The 19,437-nt window shown below is 36.4% G+C and overlaps 1 protein-coding gene across 1 annotated transcript in view; it reads left to right on the plus strand.

Moving 5' to 3' along the window:
- Positions 1-493: 493 nt before the first annotated feature.
- The window catches only part of LOC140169548 (uncharacterized), a 57,799-nt gene continuing 38,855 nt past the window's right edge, over positions 494-19,437 (plus strand). The window contains 5 exon segments of the mRNA XM_072192810.1: positions 494-597; positions 12,118-12,298; positions 14,405-14,516; positions 15,179-15,312; positions 15,974-16,095. Coding sequence (XP_072048911.1) covers positions 12,232-12,298; positions 14,405-14,516; positions 15,179-15,312; positions 15,974-16,095 — 435 coding nt within the window. The 5' untranslated portion in view covers positions 494-597; positions 12,118-12,231.

The following is a 19,437-nucleotide window of genomic DNA, read 5'->3' on the forward strand; positions in this document are numbered from 1 at the left end:
AGTTGCACCATTTTTTTATGTCACCATAACGCAAAGTATCCTTTAAAAAACCAAGTTATTTTAGAATATCTCCTGAAATTCAGTGTTATCCTAGTAGGCCTACCGGTATATCCTGAGACGAATATAGGCCTACCTAGGCCTATATCTAGGCCTACTGATATGTTCCGTTATTTTAGAGAATGTTGTGAATTTTTGTGTTTTTTTACAATGTTCTTGTGTTTTCTTAGGGGTTTTTTTTAGGATGTTTTGTTATTTTGCGTTTATCAATCAGCTGACATAGGAGCTCATAGGGCCTTTTTTCGAAGAAGCGTGCAGGTTTATTTGGAGCCCTGTACAAGGAGTGCTATGCGTCCGTTGCGATCTTTTTACTTTCAATTTATACAAGACAATGAAGACATTGATAATAACTTGAAACCAGCCAACTGATTGCCGTTTCGCTGGCTTCAAAACATTGGCGCCACTCTACTATAGTTTAACCTGTTAGGATAAAACAGCAGGAATTTATACGACGCTGTTCAAAACATGATGAAAATAATGTCAACAAACGGAGCTCGAAATCTGCTACCAAATGTTGCGGTATTATAGCTTGATGGATAGGTAAATGTAACTGTGAAATATATGTGGTTTCTTTATGGAATTTGTTCGTGTTGTGGATGACAATAACTTATTTATTCGTTCGTTTGCCTGACTGTTGATCGCGATCGGATCGCTCATCCAACGCCAAGGCAAACCCGGCACTCAGAATTTTAAGCTTACCGGATGAGAAATTTAAAAATACCTAAATCAAAACGATAATAATCATGGAATCAGGGCTATGTTTGGATATAAAAATTCACATTGTATATTGATAACAACAATAACATATGGACTGATGAAGTGAATGCTTAGCCAAAAGTGTCATGATCCATGACTGACTGACAGTGACAGGGCAGGTATGACATGTTTGATGGAGGCTCTATGTATGACTCACACGCTCCTCCCACACCAAGCATGCAATTGACCAAATGAATGAAGTATGTAAGCTTTAATATCATGTTATGCACACACCCTCATAGCCATAATAAAGACGATATAAGGTTGATGGAAGTTAAGGTTCCTGTCCGGGATTTAAAAAAAATCTAGGACTAGTACTAGGAGGTCACTTCATTTATTGTACTCTATAGAAAAATTATCAAATTTGTGTACATCGTGGTCCGTGGATTGTGGAACATACTCTTTGTGTGGCTGTGCGTAGTAAGCAGTTGTACGCAGATAGCCTCACTAATATGGACGCGTAGAGTAGCGTTGTCCCGGCCCCCAACTCAACACAAAAGTTGACAACCATGAGAGTTACCAAATCTTTCAAAGGCCACCTTTGCAATGATTTTTCATCATATTTACCCCCCTTTTTCATGCAAAATCGAGGACAAAATTTGGCCAAAAACAACCCATTTTTTGTGGTTTTCAATGACCAGAATTTCAAACACCCCTGTTCATAGCTCGTTCACGTAGCGTTTTCGTTGTCCCACTGGCCTACTACAACGCTACGTATTATGGTATAGGCCCAAACCGGGGCAGCGCCACGGGTCTTTACGTCAAGAACCGATTTATTCAAAGCTCATGCTCACCTCCTGCCTTGCTCCAGTAGTTATTTCATATACTTTTTATAAGTCATCCATGGCCTTTAAAGAAAGTAATTCCTCTTAGAAGCAGAAATTAAAGTAATATTAGCTCGGTTATATCTTGCACTGTCACGTACGAACAATTTTGTCAAGTCACTTCCTGGTTTTGAGTTTAGGGTTGGGCGATATCACAAAAAGATCGAACATGTTGGTTTTTTTTGGTTTTTTTAGCTGATTAAATTGAAATAGCAGTGTTATACAAATGTAGTAATGTAAATGAATTATTTCTTGGGATAGGTATTCACATATTTTATATATTCATGTATAAATATTTACTGTTTTCTTTATATTATTATTATTTTTATTATTATTATTGTTATTGTTATTGTTATTATTACTATTATTATTATTATCATATTATCATCATCATATCTTTATTTAGGCCTATACTAAGTATTTACTTTTAATTATGTGAATATTTGTGCATTTTCTTTTCTTCTTATTTAATTTTGTTTTCCCATTTTATAAATCTATTTATTTATGAGGAAGCAGTGTTTTTATTACTATGGTTTATTAACTGTTATTTATTAATGTTTATGTCTTTATTTATTTTGGATTAAATAAATTAGACCAAGTAAAATAAAAAACAAGTTTCTCATCCGGGTTTTCGATAAAAAAACCCCTGAAGAGTGGCTTTCTATTTATCATTTATTATCGCAAAATAAATGCCCATAATACGTTTTAGTGTAAACAATTATGCTTGGAAGAAGGAGGAGGCCTCTTTTAGGGGCTGTGCAATAATTATGAGCCCCCGGTAAAATTTCCAAACGGCCGCCATACCCCCCATCTCGGCCTGCAAAATTGCTTCCCCCCTCGGGCAGCCAAAAATCTATGCTCCCCCCTTTGAACATGCCAAATTTTTGGGATCCCAATTTGCAAACCTCATTTGGTTTAGATATATGTTGCGAGTGCAGCGAGCAGGAGCATAGTAAAGCGCTTCCGTACTGTTTTCCCCCTTCCCCACGATTTTCAGACCTCCCCAGGGCTCATAATTGTTGCACAGCCCTTATTTTGTTATTTTGTTAGATCTCCTCATCAGGCCCGTACGCAGGATTTCATTTGGGGGGGTGCTGATTTTGAAAGAGTGGATTTTTGTCCAAGGCGGGGTGGGGGCAATTTTGTACACTACATGTACCATAGATGACATTAAACAAATTATGGGTAAAGTGCTATCTCCAAGTTGAGAGGGGGAACCAGTGGCGTGCGGTGCCCGGGCAGGGGGAATTGCCCTTGGCAAAATTGCCTATTTGGTACCCCGCCCCCTAAAAAAAAAAAAAAAAGAGAAAACAAGGAGGGAGCGTGAAGAAAAAAAGAGAGAAGAGAGAGAGAGAGAGAGAGGGAGAGGAGGGAAAGAGAAGAGATGTAGGGAACCCATATGATATGCAGTAGGCCTACCATACGAATACGATTATTATCAATAAGCCTGGCAAAAATTTATTTTTCATCAAATTTACCCCAACTGTTCATGCATTATCGAGGACAAAATTTTGCCAAAAACAACCACTTTTTTGTGGTTTTCAATGACAAGAATGTCAAACACCCCTTTTCAATGACACTTAATATTGACATAAACTTATATCGCATTTTCCCAAGTACCCCTTTTATCAAAATTTCGCGGACAGTGCAAATTATACCCCATATTTTGATGATATCACGCAGTCAAAACAGTTAATGACTTGAACCTGAAATCCATAAGTGCAAATCAAACAAATTTGTTTAGTTACGGATCAAATCTCGACAGAGAATTCATGCCAATACAACATTTTATTAATTTGACCTCATATGGCCCTGGTGACCCCCAAATGACCATACTAAAATATGGTTCTAAATGGTGACTGTATACACCCAAGTTTCATGCCCATATGACAGTTTTTACTAATTTGACCTCAGATGACCTCTGTTGACCCCGAAATTACCTTCAAAAAATTTGGCTCTAAATGTTGACTGTACTAACCAAGTTTCATGCCCACATGACAGTTTTTAATAATTTGACCTCCAATGACCTCTGGTGACCCCGAAATGACCTTCAAAAAATTGGCTCTAAATGTTGACTGTACCCAACATGTTTCATGCCCATATGACAGTTTTTAATAATTTGACCTCCAATGACCTCTGGTGACCCCGGAATGACCTTCAAAAAAATTGGCTCTAAATGTTGACTGTACAAACCAAGTCTCATGCCCATATGACAGTTTTTACTCATTTGACCTCAGATGACCTCTTGTGACCCCAAAATGACCTTCCAAAATTTTGGCTCTAAATGTTGACTCTACACCTATCAAGTTTCATGCCCATATGATAGTTTTTACTAATTTGACCTCAGATGACCAAAATTGTTTGGCCAAATAATAATTGCCCTTGTTAAACAAACTGGGACATCCCCATACCCCACCCCCATTTAACATACATGTGCTTAATATCTGTATCGTCCAAGCATCCTCATCTTCAATGCAACGTTCACTATTTATCACATTGGAATTATATTGCATGTTGAAAAATGTAGGCCTAGGGTTGATTTTCTTGACGGCATAACATGCAGGCCTGGGCGGCGGCATGAGAAAATAAATCTTGGAATATGATCCTGAAATCTGCCAGGTTAGTTATTTTAATTTTTGTTATACAAAATGACAAAATGAACAACTTCCTCAACGTTTATAAATTGATTTATTTGGACAATTAACAGTCTATTATTCATACTTGATAGTGGTTTATCGTTGAGTGTCTAGGACAAGAAAATGATAGGCCTACACAATTTTCCGGCCAGGCCTACATCATTTTTAGCATTTAGTTAACTTTTTATTACTTGTCTTTTTAATACGAGCTTTAGGAGGATTAGTTCGACAACAACAACGATTTAATGAGCATTATATACCGCTTTTGGCGGGTTTATATGCGACTATTTGTGCTAATGGTTTTTTTTTGGGGGGGCGCTTTAATTTTTACACAAAATAGTTCAGTGGTTTTCACTTGTTGTAGGCATACTCAATATTAAGAGTCCTGCTGCACGCTGTTTTCATAAATAGGGCCTACTTGTGCAAAGGCCTATATCGCGATAAATATTTTATTAATCAGTTAAGGGCTGGGGTATGAACGTTTGGACAGTATTTATTGTGGGACATTAGAGCACATCAGACATATCGAATTGCATTCTAAATACGAAGAATGTCATTCTGATATCAAATAATTTTGATTTTTTGAAATTCGCAATTTAATACATTTTATGGCAAATCATTAAAAATTGTTATTTTTATTTAGCAGTACTTGAAGTAAACTTTACAAATCTGATGATTTATACTTAAAGTGTATGTAGGTGGGATGAAAAGCCGACGATCAATTGAAAATTTTGACCTTTTCAGTATTGAAGATATGGATTTTTTTCCCAAAACACCAAAAAAAATTAGGTCTTTTTGGGAAAAAAATCCATATCTTCAATATGAAAGGTCAAAATTTTCAATTGACCGTCGGCTTTTCCTCCCTACATACACTTTAAGAATATGTCATTAGATTTATAAAATTTACTTGAGGACTGTTATATATCAAAAATTTGAAAAATATCAAATTTTTATAATTTGTCATAAAATTTGTATTATATTGTGATTTTCAAAAATGAAAAATATTTGATATCAGAAAGACATGCTTCGTATTCAGAATGCAATTCGATAGGTCTGAGGTGCTCTCATGTCCCACAAAAAATACTGTCGAAACGCAATAAACGCTCATTTTAGATCCCTTAATGGCAGAAAGTCGGCCGGGGGAAAAGAGGCTTAGGCCTATTCATGTCAGAATTTCGACACGGACGACTCTTGAAAATATTTATTTTTTCCAAAAGTGGCATATTTTTTTTTTTTATGGCACCAAAAAGAGGGACGGGGGGTTACCGAAACCGAATTTTATTTTAAGTAGGCCCAATCAGGAAAAAAAAAACCAAAAACCAAAAATATCACAGTCAAAAATACTTAACCCACATAAAAAAACAACAACAAAGAATATAATTATAATAGGCCTATAAAGAATATAATTATAATAATTACAAAAGGGAATAGGCCTATCTTAATATTAAAATCCTAAAGCAATTTTAAATTAAGATTAAAAGGATAAACTTGAGTGGCTATACGTGACGTGACTGTGCATGCCTGAGTGTGAATGAAACGAAGTATATATGATATCGCCCAGGGATGTCCTTGGGAAAGTCCATTCTTCTCTTGCGCATGCGTGATGGTACTAATGCAAAAATTTTACCGACCAATTCAAACAATTTAGTGCCTGTGATTATCGTTAAAATACTACGGATTTAGACATAATGAGATTTTAAAACGTAGCTCTAAATATTCATATGATGGAGGAGACTACATGAGACCGTGGAATAAGCCATAGCAAGTAAGTAAAAGAAAATGGGGCAATTTGTTTGCAGTCAATTATCCCTCCCAATCTGGACGTAGTCCTTCTCTGACGTTAATAACGTAGATTGCCTGGCGATCGGAGTGTTATCGTCAGAGCACCTCGGACTACCCTGTTCAATGATTAAAAATTCAAACACCCCTTATCAATGACACTATAATCAAATTAAGTAATTCTTGGCCAAACTGGAACACTGTGAATGCTAGTGGCTCCGCGATAAACACTCGCGAATATAGCGCGGTACAAAAGAAAGTATACACGCGCCTTACACTGCGTACACGCTTAGTACACTACATGGACGCAACGCGCATGTTCCAGTTTGGCCAAAAATTACTTAATTTGATTGTAAATATTGACATTAAATTTCTGGATTTTCTCAAGTACCCTTTTATCCAAATTTTGCGGACAGTGCAAATTAATTAAATACCCCTATTTTGCTGATTTCACTGTCAAATTTCACAGACAGTTCAAAATAAATACCACCTATTTTACCAATTTCGCGGTCCTTGCTACTGGTAAAAAGTAACCCCTTTTCCGCGCAATTTGGTAACTCTCATGGTTGTCAACTTTTGTGTTGAGTCGGGGGGCCGGGAGCGTTGTACGCGTGTGTAGTTAGCATGATTAGTCGCGGAGTAACAAGCGTAGTTGAATGTTCCATGATGTACACAAATTTAATATTTTTTCTATCTAGCGGGATGCGGATCTACCATTTTGCTGGAGACCCAGATACAGTATACAGATACATTATCATTACCGGTACCATATTTCACATGATTCATTTTGTTGTTGTTGAATCTGCCCTGAATCGGGCCTGATTATTGACTAAATCATGCGCAAGTTGTAGGGGAGATTGGGGTTAGTTGAAACATTTTTCACAAAATCGTCTTTTTAACGCAAACAGATTACTTTCAAGAAACACTAACCATATCAGTATTTAAGGGCTATTTCATTATAAATGACAACATTGAGTCCCAAAAGGGGTCAAAATTCAAACTCATTTATTTCATGCAAATTCATTATCATTTCAAAGTTCAGATGGTGTGTCAATAATTCTCAAAATATTAGAGCGTCAAACCCTCAGGAACCATTAAAAAATTAAATTGAATTTTTGCTGTGTAAAACATAGCTGCCGTCTGGAGGGGACATTTTTTAAACAATTTAATACACAACTTTGAAAGAGTATATGTAACCAACATTGGGTTCATACTTATTCATATTTAGTCTGTAATAATTGTTGTATGTTCCTTTACACTTCAGTGTCTTAAATATGCCAGTTTCAATATAAAACAATTAGTAAATTGATACTAATCCAGATAAATGGTGCAAAATTACTACATATTTTAAGGATAAACTTTATCTTCACATGAAAATTCATGAAATAGTCATTTTGTCCTGCCCAATAGCTACACTGATGCATAAGTGAGTATTCTGCGTCAATCTGTTGTACTAGTCATGGAAAACCTAAAATAAAAGTCCCCTCCTGTGTCATTTGTTCTGGATAGGACACATTTTTTAACACATAATAAAGCATACTTTAACTTTAGAAATAGCTGCATCAATATTATTGCATCAATATTATTGCATAAAAGATCCCCAGCATTTAAAATCCACTACAAACAGGGTTAATATTCTGGTTAAATTAGGAATATTGCAATTTTTAGCTAACCGAAGTTCAATGCAGAATAATATCATATGTGTTCTCAACAACTGGACAATAATTTGAACACTAAAGTGGTTTGTAAGCATAATTTGCAATAAAATGCAAAAATTTCTTGTGGGTTTGGCTCTTTGAAATTTTTATTTTTAGTTTGTTTACCAATTCATGGAAATGACATAATTGTGCTGGAGAGGACATTTGTTAAATTGCAAACAGAATCGTGGATACAGGCTTGCAAAATGCAACAAATACCAAATCATGTGCCACCTTGGTAGAAGGAAGACCACTCTTCCTCTACAAATTTCACATTCTATGATATAATCCTTCTTATTTCAACAATTAGTAATTAACTTCAGTTCTGGAGAGGACAAATTTTTAACGCGGAACTGTGGTATCAAGAACAAGTGGTCTACTGTATGTAAAATAAATGAATTCCTCAATCAGTGCCCTGTCCCATCAATTGGTAATATAACACAGATTATACAGGTAGGGTAAGGGTTTATATTTCCTCTTTAATGTTAACAAAAATGGAGGCATGAATTGGAGAGGACACTCATTTTTTATTTAACGCAAAATGCCAATTTTGCAAGAATCTCTGAATTTTAACATTTTGCACCAATTTTCACCATTCAACTTGCATGATGTTCCACACATATCATATTTTCATTGCAACAAGCACATTGCCATAGAATGTACCTAATTTTTCAAAGAATTAATTCAGAATACATGGGCAAAATGAAATGGGACTCCAAAATTGGGTTAAAAATGTACCTTTTGGCAATTTTTTAATACAAAAAATAGACAGAATTCTGTAAAAATGCTCATGTAGCTTGTAGTTTGTGGCATACTTAGAATTAAGTTAATAACACTGCATTATCACCCTAATTATATCAACCAGATATGATAAAAGCCATTTTTGTGAACGTGTCATTTATAATGAAATAGCCCATAAACATATACATACATGCTACAAATACAGCCTTGAACTTTATTGGACCTGCTTGTGATTATTCATATAATCCAGTTTGAAAATTTGAAAAAAAGTGTTTCAACTAACCCCACCCCTGGGGTAGAACTTGTTGAAACATAGGGTGGGGTTAGTTGAAACATGGCTTGTAAAAATTTCAAAATAATTATTATTGTGTTGTTAGGGTTATACTTCCCTTGAAGGCACTCTTTAACATACAATCAGTGTGAAAAAATGAATAAATAAATATGTGGGAGTGCGGGTCAATACTTTGGACACAAGGTGACGAGTGTCACCATGGACCAAAATATGAGAAGCCTAAAACATTATAAAATGTACTTTCTGTGTGCACTTTTTGCTTGTATTATTGCTTTTTAACCATATTAATGCAATATTGAAGAAATGGTAAACATGTTACAAATTTTTAAAAAGTCAAATTTTTAACCATATTTTTCTATGTGATTTCACGTGTCAACTAACCCCACCTCAAAAGTTTCAACTAACCCCGATGCCTATTTTTACATTTCAAAGTTCATTACACAAAATAAGAAATACAATAAAACTTTTATTTAACATTATTCTGGGACTTACTACTAGTGCTTATGATACTCAAAAAATAATCCCCTGAATCTTCAAACAACATGGAGATAACGCATCTTTTCTGAGGGGTATACAAATTAGTCAGTAAGTCAAAAAACAGATATTCCTTTCCCAAGCCAACACTGGTGGGGCATCAGTGCTGTTGCTAATTTGGTGGATGACCCTTACTAATACCTATTACTAGGTGCCAGTATTTTACCAAATTAATTTTTTGTGTCAGAAAAAAATACAATGTTTCAACTTACCCCGCGTTCCAACTAACCCCAATCTCCCCTAATGTACTTTATTTAAATCAAATCATCCTTTAAGGGGGTAGGCCCTACTACACCCCTGGCCAATTTTGTGCCTATTTTTGCATTTTTCTCAAAAATGATAGCGCATTGGTGACAAGTAAGATATGTATATTATAGGGGCAAGGACTACAACTACTGCACTGTAAATTTTATTTCAGCACAGACAACAGTTGTGGAGTTAGAGTCAAAAATGAGGGAATCCCAATATTTGATCAATAAATCAATAACTACCGTACTTGTCTTGAGTCACTGAAATTCCAATGTAACAACTTGATTCCTTGCCCCTATAATATACAGAACTTTTGTTACCAGTGTCTTATTATTTGCTTAAAAAGTTACCTTTTTCAGAGTCTTCATTGAGCAGCGACGTAGCTTGCGACACCATCACGGCGTCTTCATTCAGCGTGAGCGCCGTGATGGTGTCGCAAGCTACGCCGCTGCTCAATGAAGACTCTGAAAAAGGTAACTTTTTAAGCAAATGTCAAACATGACAGAGTCCAATATCAGTATACACGCTGCTGGTGTCTTATTAGTTTTTGAGAAAAATGCAAAAATAGTCACAAATTTATCAAGGGGTGTACCGTGTAGTAGGCCTACCACCTTAAGTTCAGTAAGCTTTTTTTTTTTTTTAATATAGGGGCCTATTAATTAGCCATAACTCAAATTTGTCGTATTAAAATGATTGTTGACTATCATTGACTATAAAATTGTATGATCTGCATCACTGATCCTAAAAAAAACAACAAATAAGTACGTACCGGGGTACGTAAGCCTACTGTGAATAAATTCTGAATTCTTAAAAGAATCAATTTGTTACCGTACATGTGTTTAGTCTCATAAATCCATAGCCAGGCATCCGACAACATTGAGGTCCAATCAGTCTATCCCTTCTTTTTGGTTTTTAGTTGGTATTGACAGATTATTAGACTGCAATACACCATACGAGACTTTATGTGGATTTAATTATAAGGGATCTGGGGCCCATTTTACTAAACTTTGCAAAGCTTCGTAGTAACTTACGACAAGTGGTAAGTTCCACTTCATTTAACTTACTTACGAACGGTACCGGTACCTTAAAATGTAAGTACATGTAGGAATTTAGGGACCCTTCATAAGGTTATGCTGATAGTATTGGGCATGTATATGAACAGTTACTTGAGTTTACGAATAGTGTACCGGTAATGTACAATGTTAGAGGGTCCCTGGTTAACAAATTAACATTGAGTCCCTCTGTCCCTCTGTCGCAACATTGCTTATTCCTGCAAGATAACCTGACGACGATGACCAATCGACCATGCATAGTAGTTGGAGGACAGGTGGATTCACTCAAGAATAGACTCTGGGCTCAAGGATATTCTATATTAATTTTATGATGTAAGATACAAATTATGTGATTTTAGAATTTGAATAGCGTATAATTTGCAGGCCTACAAAATATAGTGACAAGGCACATATCCACTCAGTTAAGAGCGCTCATTTTTAAGGCACAAAAACAAAAAAACTCAAACTATTTCGACATTTTCCCATTATGCAGTGCACTGAGTATTTTGACTTCTGGTCGTATGCCATGAACTGGGTACGCCATGGGGGACTGTCTATATTCGTCTCAGATGGGGGAGCCATTACAATTCAACTTTTTTTCAAGTTCCATTCTAGTTTATTCTTAAAGTACCATGCTTGACTGTGTTCAAAGTATTTGGTATCAATTTATTGCTAGAAGTCTGAGCACTCTACAAAATAAAAACATTTCCAGCCCATTTGGACTAGTATTGTGAGAGTTATAGTAAAACGTCTTCAATTAGATAACGGAGGAGTCGGCGGTGGGGGATTCCATAGACATTACACACAAACAGGGCTAAAATGAGTCGCCTATAAATTTACATTTAAGTAGAGAAGTGAAACACCTGTAGGCTCTGATTTCACATGCACTTCACTGAATGATAAGATCTAAATTGTGATGCAAACATAATGTGCATTAATGCAATTAATTAATTAGTTAATTGCATGTTAATTAGATACAAATTTTGACCACTTTTTGGCAATGTCCGGCCATTCTGCGCTCGCACATATCCCACAAAACAAGGTAGAAGCTTGGATTAACTTGATTTTAATTTAAAAGGAATTTCATAAATATCTCCTTTTAATTACAGTTTGGTATTTCAAATATTTAAGATAAAGAAGTAAGCATTTATTATCAAATTTAATGACCAGTAGAAGTTGTTTGTCACCTACATTTGTAAGATCAAATCTGTTGCATTTGAGCCGAAAAATGTAGGGAATTCAGTACTGGGTATGTGAAATTAAACAGGAAAGGGTGTATATACAAACAAGTTAAGCATGATTCAAAAGTAATGCTTACTTCAGTACATATTGGTGACGTTTATGTCATTTTTCAGTGTGTACGGTAATATTTTTTGTACCCAGTTCATGACATACGACCTTCTCCCCCAGCTAACGCTGGAGGGGCATTATATTGTGAATTGACCGAATTAATGACCAGATTGAGTGATACATTCCCTCCTTTTTTGTTCTCTTTTTCAGGTACCAGATAGGATAGGACCTGTAGGCTGTCAGAATGGTAATCCCAAATAATTCTAGATATTTGATTTGATAATAACTCACCAACATACAGAGAAAAGCTGAGAAACAGCCAAAATGTTGATGGGAGACCAACTGATCCTAGAGGAGGATTATGATGAGAATTATGCTGCAACAGAAGAAGGTACAGTTCAGATTGATGAGTTCTATTCGCTGTCGAAGTGATGTAATAATCAGATCGACTACCATAGCAATACAATTTTTGAATAGATCGCGCTGCGCTACAAGCAGGTTATTCTCATCACCTGTGTATGCCTGCAATCAGAGATTGAATATAATGGGCTATTTCATTTAAAATGCAAACTCCCCCTGTGGAAGATTTTGGAAATATCTTCCACAGAGGCGTATGAATTTCAAATGGAATGAATATATTCGGCAGCGCCTCCATTTGAAACTCGCCCTCCTCTCTGTGGAAGATTTGGATTGAATCTCAGAGGGTGTATTGTATTAAAATGGAGCTGCCTAATGTGTTCATTCCATTTGAAATTCATTCTCCCCAGTGGAAGATATTTCCAAAATTTTCCACAGGGGTAGATTTTAAATGGAATAGTCCAATACCGCTCTTTTCAAAGATACTAATCTTACAGAGTGATTAGCATTTCTTTGACATCTATGGTTCAATGCATAGGTACCGCTTGAACGTGTAGTGCAGGGCGATCTATTCAAAAATTGTATTCATCTATTGCTATGGTAGTTATCCTGATACATCATCACTTCTATGGCGAATTGATGCATTTTATTTTTAATTTGGTTTGTCTGTTTACTTGCTTTTTTTTTTTCTTTTATTTATCTTTCTTAAAAGGTACACTTGTGACCTACTACCATGAAATGAGTGTAAAGTCGCAAGTTGGTAGTTTCGAGACATCCTGACTGCTGAGTTGATGTGCTTTGTTTGCTGTGCACTTTTACAAGCCAGTAGTATGTCCTTTGTGAATAGCCCATTGTGTCCCCATTCACAAAGGACATATATGTGACCATCCACCACAAAGTGGTAGTAAAGTCGGCTCTTGGTCATTATCTGTTTATTGCAGATTGGGAAAGAATGCTCTTTCAGTTTTAAAATGACACCTCAACCAGCTTCATCGGACATCTGGAAGTGAAGTTATGGTGTATCAAAGGTCAAATTCCTAATATATTTTACATAGAAATCCAATACTGTTTTTGATTGTATCTCAAAATGGATAATGCCGACTTTTACGACCAGTTTGTGGTGGATGGGCACATATAGACATAACATTGGCTTGAACTGGTGTGAGTGAAACAAAGAACAACAACACAGTAGCCAGGACATCTCAAAACTGCCAACTTGTGACATTACATCATTTCGTGGTCACGTTAGCAGGTCATATTTGAAAAGCAGATTGATACTGAAATGTCAGTGTCATTCAAAGAGGCAATGATCATTTGTGGTCAGTTGTCAGAGTGAAAATAAAAAGAAAGGCAGACCTGATTATTACTCCCGAGAACCATCTAGTACAGGTATAAAGTAGCTTGCCAAGAAAAGATAGAAAAATAATAAAATGACAATAACAATAAATGTGTCAAATTGTATGAAAGGGATAAGCTGGCTGATGATGTTTCAAATTGGAATAGAAAAATACTTGCAAATGAACTTTCTGAACCAACCACTTTATGCAACATTCAAAAACAAACAATTTTGTCATGATTAAAAAAAAAGGCTAGAATAGAGGACCTGATACTTTTCACTTACTTACAAAAATCGGAGCTTGTACTTAAGCCTGTGAATGAGAATGCTTAAACTACACTAGAAAGGGTCAGTCGTTGGAACGGTTGACCTGTGGTGATATGGCAACAGCCTGAACTATGTTGTAGGGTAAGGGTACATGTATGAAGAGTGTCATTGAGGAAATGTTCAAAGAAAATACAAGAAAAAGAAATGATTGTAAAGAAAAAAAAAATTAAGAAAGGGAAAAAAAGAAAATACTTTCTTGGGAGATATCACATAGGCCTACTGGTTGGCGACATAATAGGTTGAAAAAATTTTCCCTGATGAGGGCTCTTACTAATACTAATGTTGTTGAAGATAGCTTGAAGTGTTTGGAAAAGGTATGACATTGACTATTGCCCCAAATTGGGCAAAGTTAATGATTGAAAGATTATACAGGTTACTTTAAATCTGTATGAAACAAAAGTATAGTATAGTATAAATATGTATGTTTTGGTAAATATAATGAATAATGTGGTGATGTTTATTGTGTTTTGTTATCAGAGATCCGTGAGTATGCCCAAGTTATTGGCATCAACCCAGACACAGAGCCTGAGCTTATGTGGATTGCAAGAGAGGGTATCAGTGCACCACTACCAGCTGACTGGAAACCATGGTAACTACGGTAGAATTTAAGCTGAATTAATACTGCAAAGACGATTTTCACACATGCTCAGTGTTTACTTCCATTTTCAGAGCATCAAGCCAATTAATCAATACAAATCGCTGAGGCAAAAACGACGTCGCTTTTGCAAGTTGACGAAATCTCAACTTCTGAGCGATGATGCTTGACACGTGAATGCATCAACCAATCATTTCCAACCAACTGGATCTAGTATTTTGCTAATTAATTTACTTTTCTCGATATCAACTTTCGGTGATGAATTAATTCAAGGCAATAATTATTGACAACAATGGATGTTCTAAAAATGTGTTTTGTGGCATTTAGAATATTTTAATTGTCGTCTCCAATCGCTATCGCTGTGATAAAATATAAATGCAAAAGCAGCAAGCGATGTATCACAAAAGTCAGCTTTCCAAAATCGATTCTTGGATGAGAAGATGATAGAGGGCGGATATTGAACTGAAGGCCTATAGATAATAACATCACAGCTCTTCTCCATCTCACTCATTAGCTCAGTTGGTAGAGCATCGGTCCGGTGATCCGAAGGTCCCCGGTTCAAATCCTGGATGGTCAGTGAAATTTTTTCACTGGCTGTCATTTATGTATGTGGAGACTTGTGTTAAAAACCTTTCTAATATTTTAATTGTTTGCAGTCAAGACACAGCAGGAGGAGACATCTATTATTTCAATTTCACGTCTGGTGACAGTACCTGGGACCATCCATGTGATGAGTACTACCGTAACATGGTGGATGAAGAGAGGGACAAACTCAAGATGGCTGGCAAAGGTTTGTCATTCAATGACATGTTAATATGATAGTGAATGAGGCTGATAGGCTGCCAATTACCACATGGGGAGGGAGGGTGGGTTGAGCGCAAATTTGAATCATGTATTAGGCTATTCCAGGTAAATTCCACACCCCGCTGATAAATTCTGCACCCCTGCTATAGAAGACATATTGTCAGCCGGAATTAGGGGTGAAATGGACATCCGGAATTCACATGTCAGCCACCTGTATGGAAGACACAGCCAGAATTGATAACATTGAAAGATTTACCTGCCTGAATTTCAGTATTTCTAGTAACTTTTCTTTGGTGTTTTTTCATAAATTTAAGCAGGACTGAGAATTTCACAAAATGTTTGTCTTCCATGATAGTCCATACCTTCCAGCTGGAATCTATGCTAAAACACATTTATAGGCTTGCTCTCAATTCCAACTGGAGTTCTCAAAGTTCATCTGGAATAGTCAAATAATATGTTTGATGGTCTTTTCCTGCTAAAAGCTACTTTGGTACACATTTGGTATTCCCCATGATGTGAAGCATCTCTGGTAGGAGTGCAGCTTTGTGTGCTTTGATTCATACTACAGATACCGGTACCTAATCGCAAATGATACATATACCAAGGTCAGTTTGATAAACAATGTTATTTACTCTTCTACGTTTTAGGTGGAGGAGGAAACACAGGGAAGAAAGAAGGCAAGAAAAAGAAAGACAAGAAGGAAAAGAAAGGAGGAGCTGATAAGAAAGAAACTGGAAAGAAAACTCCTGGACCAGGACTTGGACTTGGGGTAAGATAGCAATCAAAGTTTGGTGGGAAAATAATAGATGATGATGTGTTAATGTCTAATAATGATTTGGGAAAGGAACATGGTTGGTAAAAGTGGGGAATTTGGGAACCTCATTCCTGTGAAATTATTGTTTGAAGGGAAATTTAAGGTTTAAAAATCAAGAAATACATAACAAATTGATTTGAAAAAAAATCTTGTCTTCTTCTTGTAGGAAAATTTTGAGTTAACAATTTATATTCCTAGCAAATTCATATTTTCTCCAGCTCTGCAGCCAAACAGGTCTAAACCTGAATACAACATATTTGTCCCAGTCTAAACCATACTACATGAGTTACTCGAATCCTTTCTGTGCAATATCAAATACAACATTTTAATGTACAAGCACATAGCACTCATTTTATTGGTGGTTGTTGAGAAGTGGGTGTTACATTTTTGATATATCTGATGCATACATGTTCAGCAAGTCCCCAGATAGCCGATGCAGCCTCTGTGGGTGTTATATTTTATGTTCAGCATGTCCCCAGATAGCCGATGTATAGCCTCCGATATTTAATTTTCCTTGAAAGTGGCTATATATTTTACGCACAAATCACAGCTAATTATCGCGGTAACACCTGCATCATAACAAATTGAAATGACAGACATTGAACTCACAGGATATGGTGTTTGGCATCACAAAGGGTCCATAACTGCTCTGTGCTTCATTAAAGACACACACCCTGATCATAGATAAAAACTACTCCCAGCATGCATTGCAGCATTCCAACAAAATTTTCAAGGCTCTCACCAATTCCCAGGTTCCCGTCCGTTTTTGGCCTACCCGGGTGAAAATTCATGGGTCAAAGAACCCGAAAAACACATTTTTTTGTTACAAATTTGAAGAAGAAAAAAGTTATAGGCCTTAAATTACTTGTTATTCGAGGTTGGAAAGCAGAGAAATACTGCTATTTAAAAAATATTTAAAAAAATGCTAATGCTACTTTTTAATTACTTTTGCTTCTATTGAACAGCTAGCAATGCATACTAATTCAATGTGTCCCTGCCTTTTCAATAGAAGCAAAAGTAATCCAACTTTTTTTTGTAGTAGTATTTCTCCAGTTTCCAACCTTGAATTTAACAAGTAATTTAAGGCCTATAACTTCTTTTTTTTTTTCAATTTTCAAAAAAAAAAATTACCCGTTAGTTGAGAGACCTAAAATTTTTATTATAAGCTAACTCTGTGATGAATTGTTGTATAGGTGGCTCAAGATTATATGAATCCATGTTCATTGTTTGTACACAAATGAGCATATATAAATTTTTTTTTTTCAAAGTTCATCCTTAAAATGCAAAGTTTTTCCTTTTCACACCCAGATCATGATTAACAGATGCTGAAATTTTATCGTCTAGGTTAGGGCAACCCACTTGGTTTTGCCCCACTGATGAATAGTATAAAAAAGATAGCAGGCACATTCTCCGATAAAGTGTTCAAAATGCCAAATATGTGTCGCCCATAGTTTCAAGTCGTATTCAGACTTGTTTCGTCAGAAAGAAATAACTTTCATAAAATATAACTTATACTTAGGAGTTGCTTTTTAAAATGTGTGAGACTAGAGGTTGTAACATGCCTAGAAAGTATCTATATAATAATACTGGTAGTCTGTCTGTGACTCTGTCTGTGACTCTGTCTGTCTGACCGCCTATTTTCTCAGAGGCTAGGGATCGCACGTTCCTCAAACTTGGTGGGTGGGTGCAGCTTGGTATGAGGAAGAACGAGTTTATATTTTTTAAGGTCAAAGGTCAAGGCCGGGGTCAAGTTCAATTGAAGTCTAATTTCAAACACTTTAAATGGCAAATCTAGACATGCCAATGTGTTGACCTTGGACTCTCAAACAAAAGTTTCTACGGTGACCTTTTCATCAGAACTACGGTTAAGAGGTCAAAGGTCAAGAAAGGTAAAAATTTCAAATTGCCCCTATAGAGGTCAAACTTGGTGGGTGGTTGGACCTTGGACAAACAAATAAAAGTTTCCACGGTGACCTTTTCATCAGACTTACGGTTAAGAGGTCAAAGGTCAAGAAAGGTAACAATTTCAAATTGCCCCTATAGAGGTCAAACTTGGTGGGTGGGTGGACCTTGGACAAACAAATAAAAGTTTCCACGGTGACCTTTTCATCAGACTTACGGTTAAGAGGTCAAAGGTCAAGAAAGGTAACAATTTCAAATTGCCCCTATAGAGGTCAAACTTGGTGGGTGGGTGGACCTTGGACAAACAAATAAAAGTTTCCACGGTGACCTTTTCATCAGACTTACGGTTAAGAGGTCATAGGTCAAGAAAGGTAAAAACTTCAAATTGCCCCTATGGAGCTCAAACTTGGTGGGTGGGTGGACCTTGGACAAATAAATAAAAGTTTCCACAGTGACCTTTTAAGTCAGACCCACGGTGAAGAGGTCATAGGTCAAGAAAGGTAAAAATTTCAAATTGCCCCTATGGAGCTCAAACTTGGTGGGTGGGTGGACCTTGGAATAACAAATAAAAGTTTCCACGGTGACCTTTTCGTCAGACCCACGGTTAAGAGGTCATAGGTCAAAAGGTAAAAACTTCAAATTGCCCCTATGAAGCTCAAACTTGGTGGGTGGGTGGACCTTGGACTAACAAACAAAAGTTTCCACGGTGACCTTTTCGTCAGACCTACGGTGAAGAGGTCATAGGTCAAAAAGGTAACAATTTCAAATTGCCCCTATGAAGCTCAAACTTGGTGGGTGGGTGGACCTTGCACTAACAAATAAAAGTTTCCACGGTGACCTTTTCGTCAGACCTACGGTTTAGAGGTCATAGGTCAAAAAAGGTTACTATAATTCACCGGAATCTGTCTGTCTGTCTGCCTCTTTTCTCAGAGACTAGGGGTCGCACGTTTGTCAAAGGACCCCAATTTTGAGATCGGCAAAAGCCAATAACCATGCCAGCCGAGAACCGCGAAATACGGGTAACCACCTAGTAAAACAATAAAGCTGATTATGCATGTCCATTGTTTTCCTCCATGTCGCCAGCCAAGGTGTGTTCTGTATAATGTGTCCCTGCTCTCTAAACATGCGTGCATATAATGGATTATAGGTACTTTTCTTAGCTGGTATCATGCCCTAATTATAAAGTATAAATCATCACAACACAGATTATTAAATTTTTCCAACAGGTCTTTCAGACTATGTCGCCAATATTGTTCACAGATCTATACGTTACCATATTTCTAATGGATAACAATCTGTGAAAATAATTGGCTAGATGAATGTTCTCATATGTGTACATCCATATCAAAAGGATGCACTTGTCAGCTGCTACATGTGTCTCATTTCACATAATAG

This window comes from Amphiura filiformis, chromosome 14 (genome assembly GCF_039555335.1).
Source record: "Amphiura filiformis chromosome 14, Afil_fr2py, whole genome shotgun sequence".
Classification (NCBI taxonomy): domain Eukaryota; kingdom Metazoa; phylum Echinodermata; class Ophiuroidea; order Amphilepidida; family Amphiuridae; genus Amphiura; species Amphiura filiformis.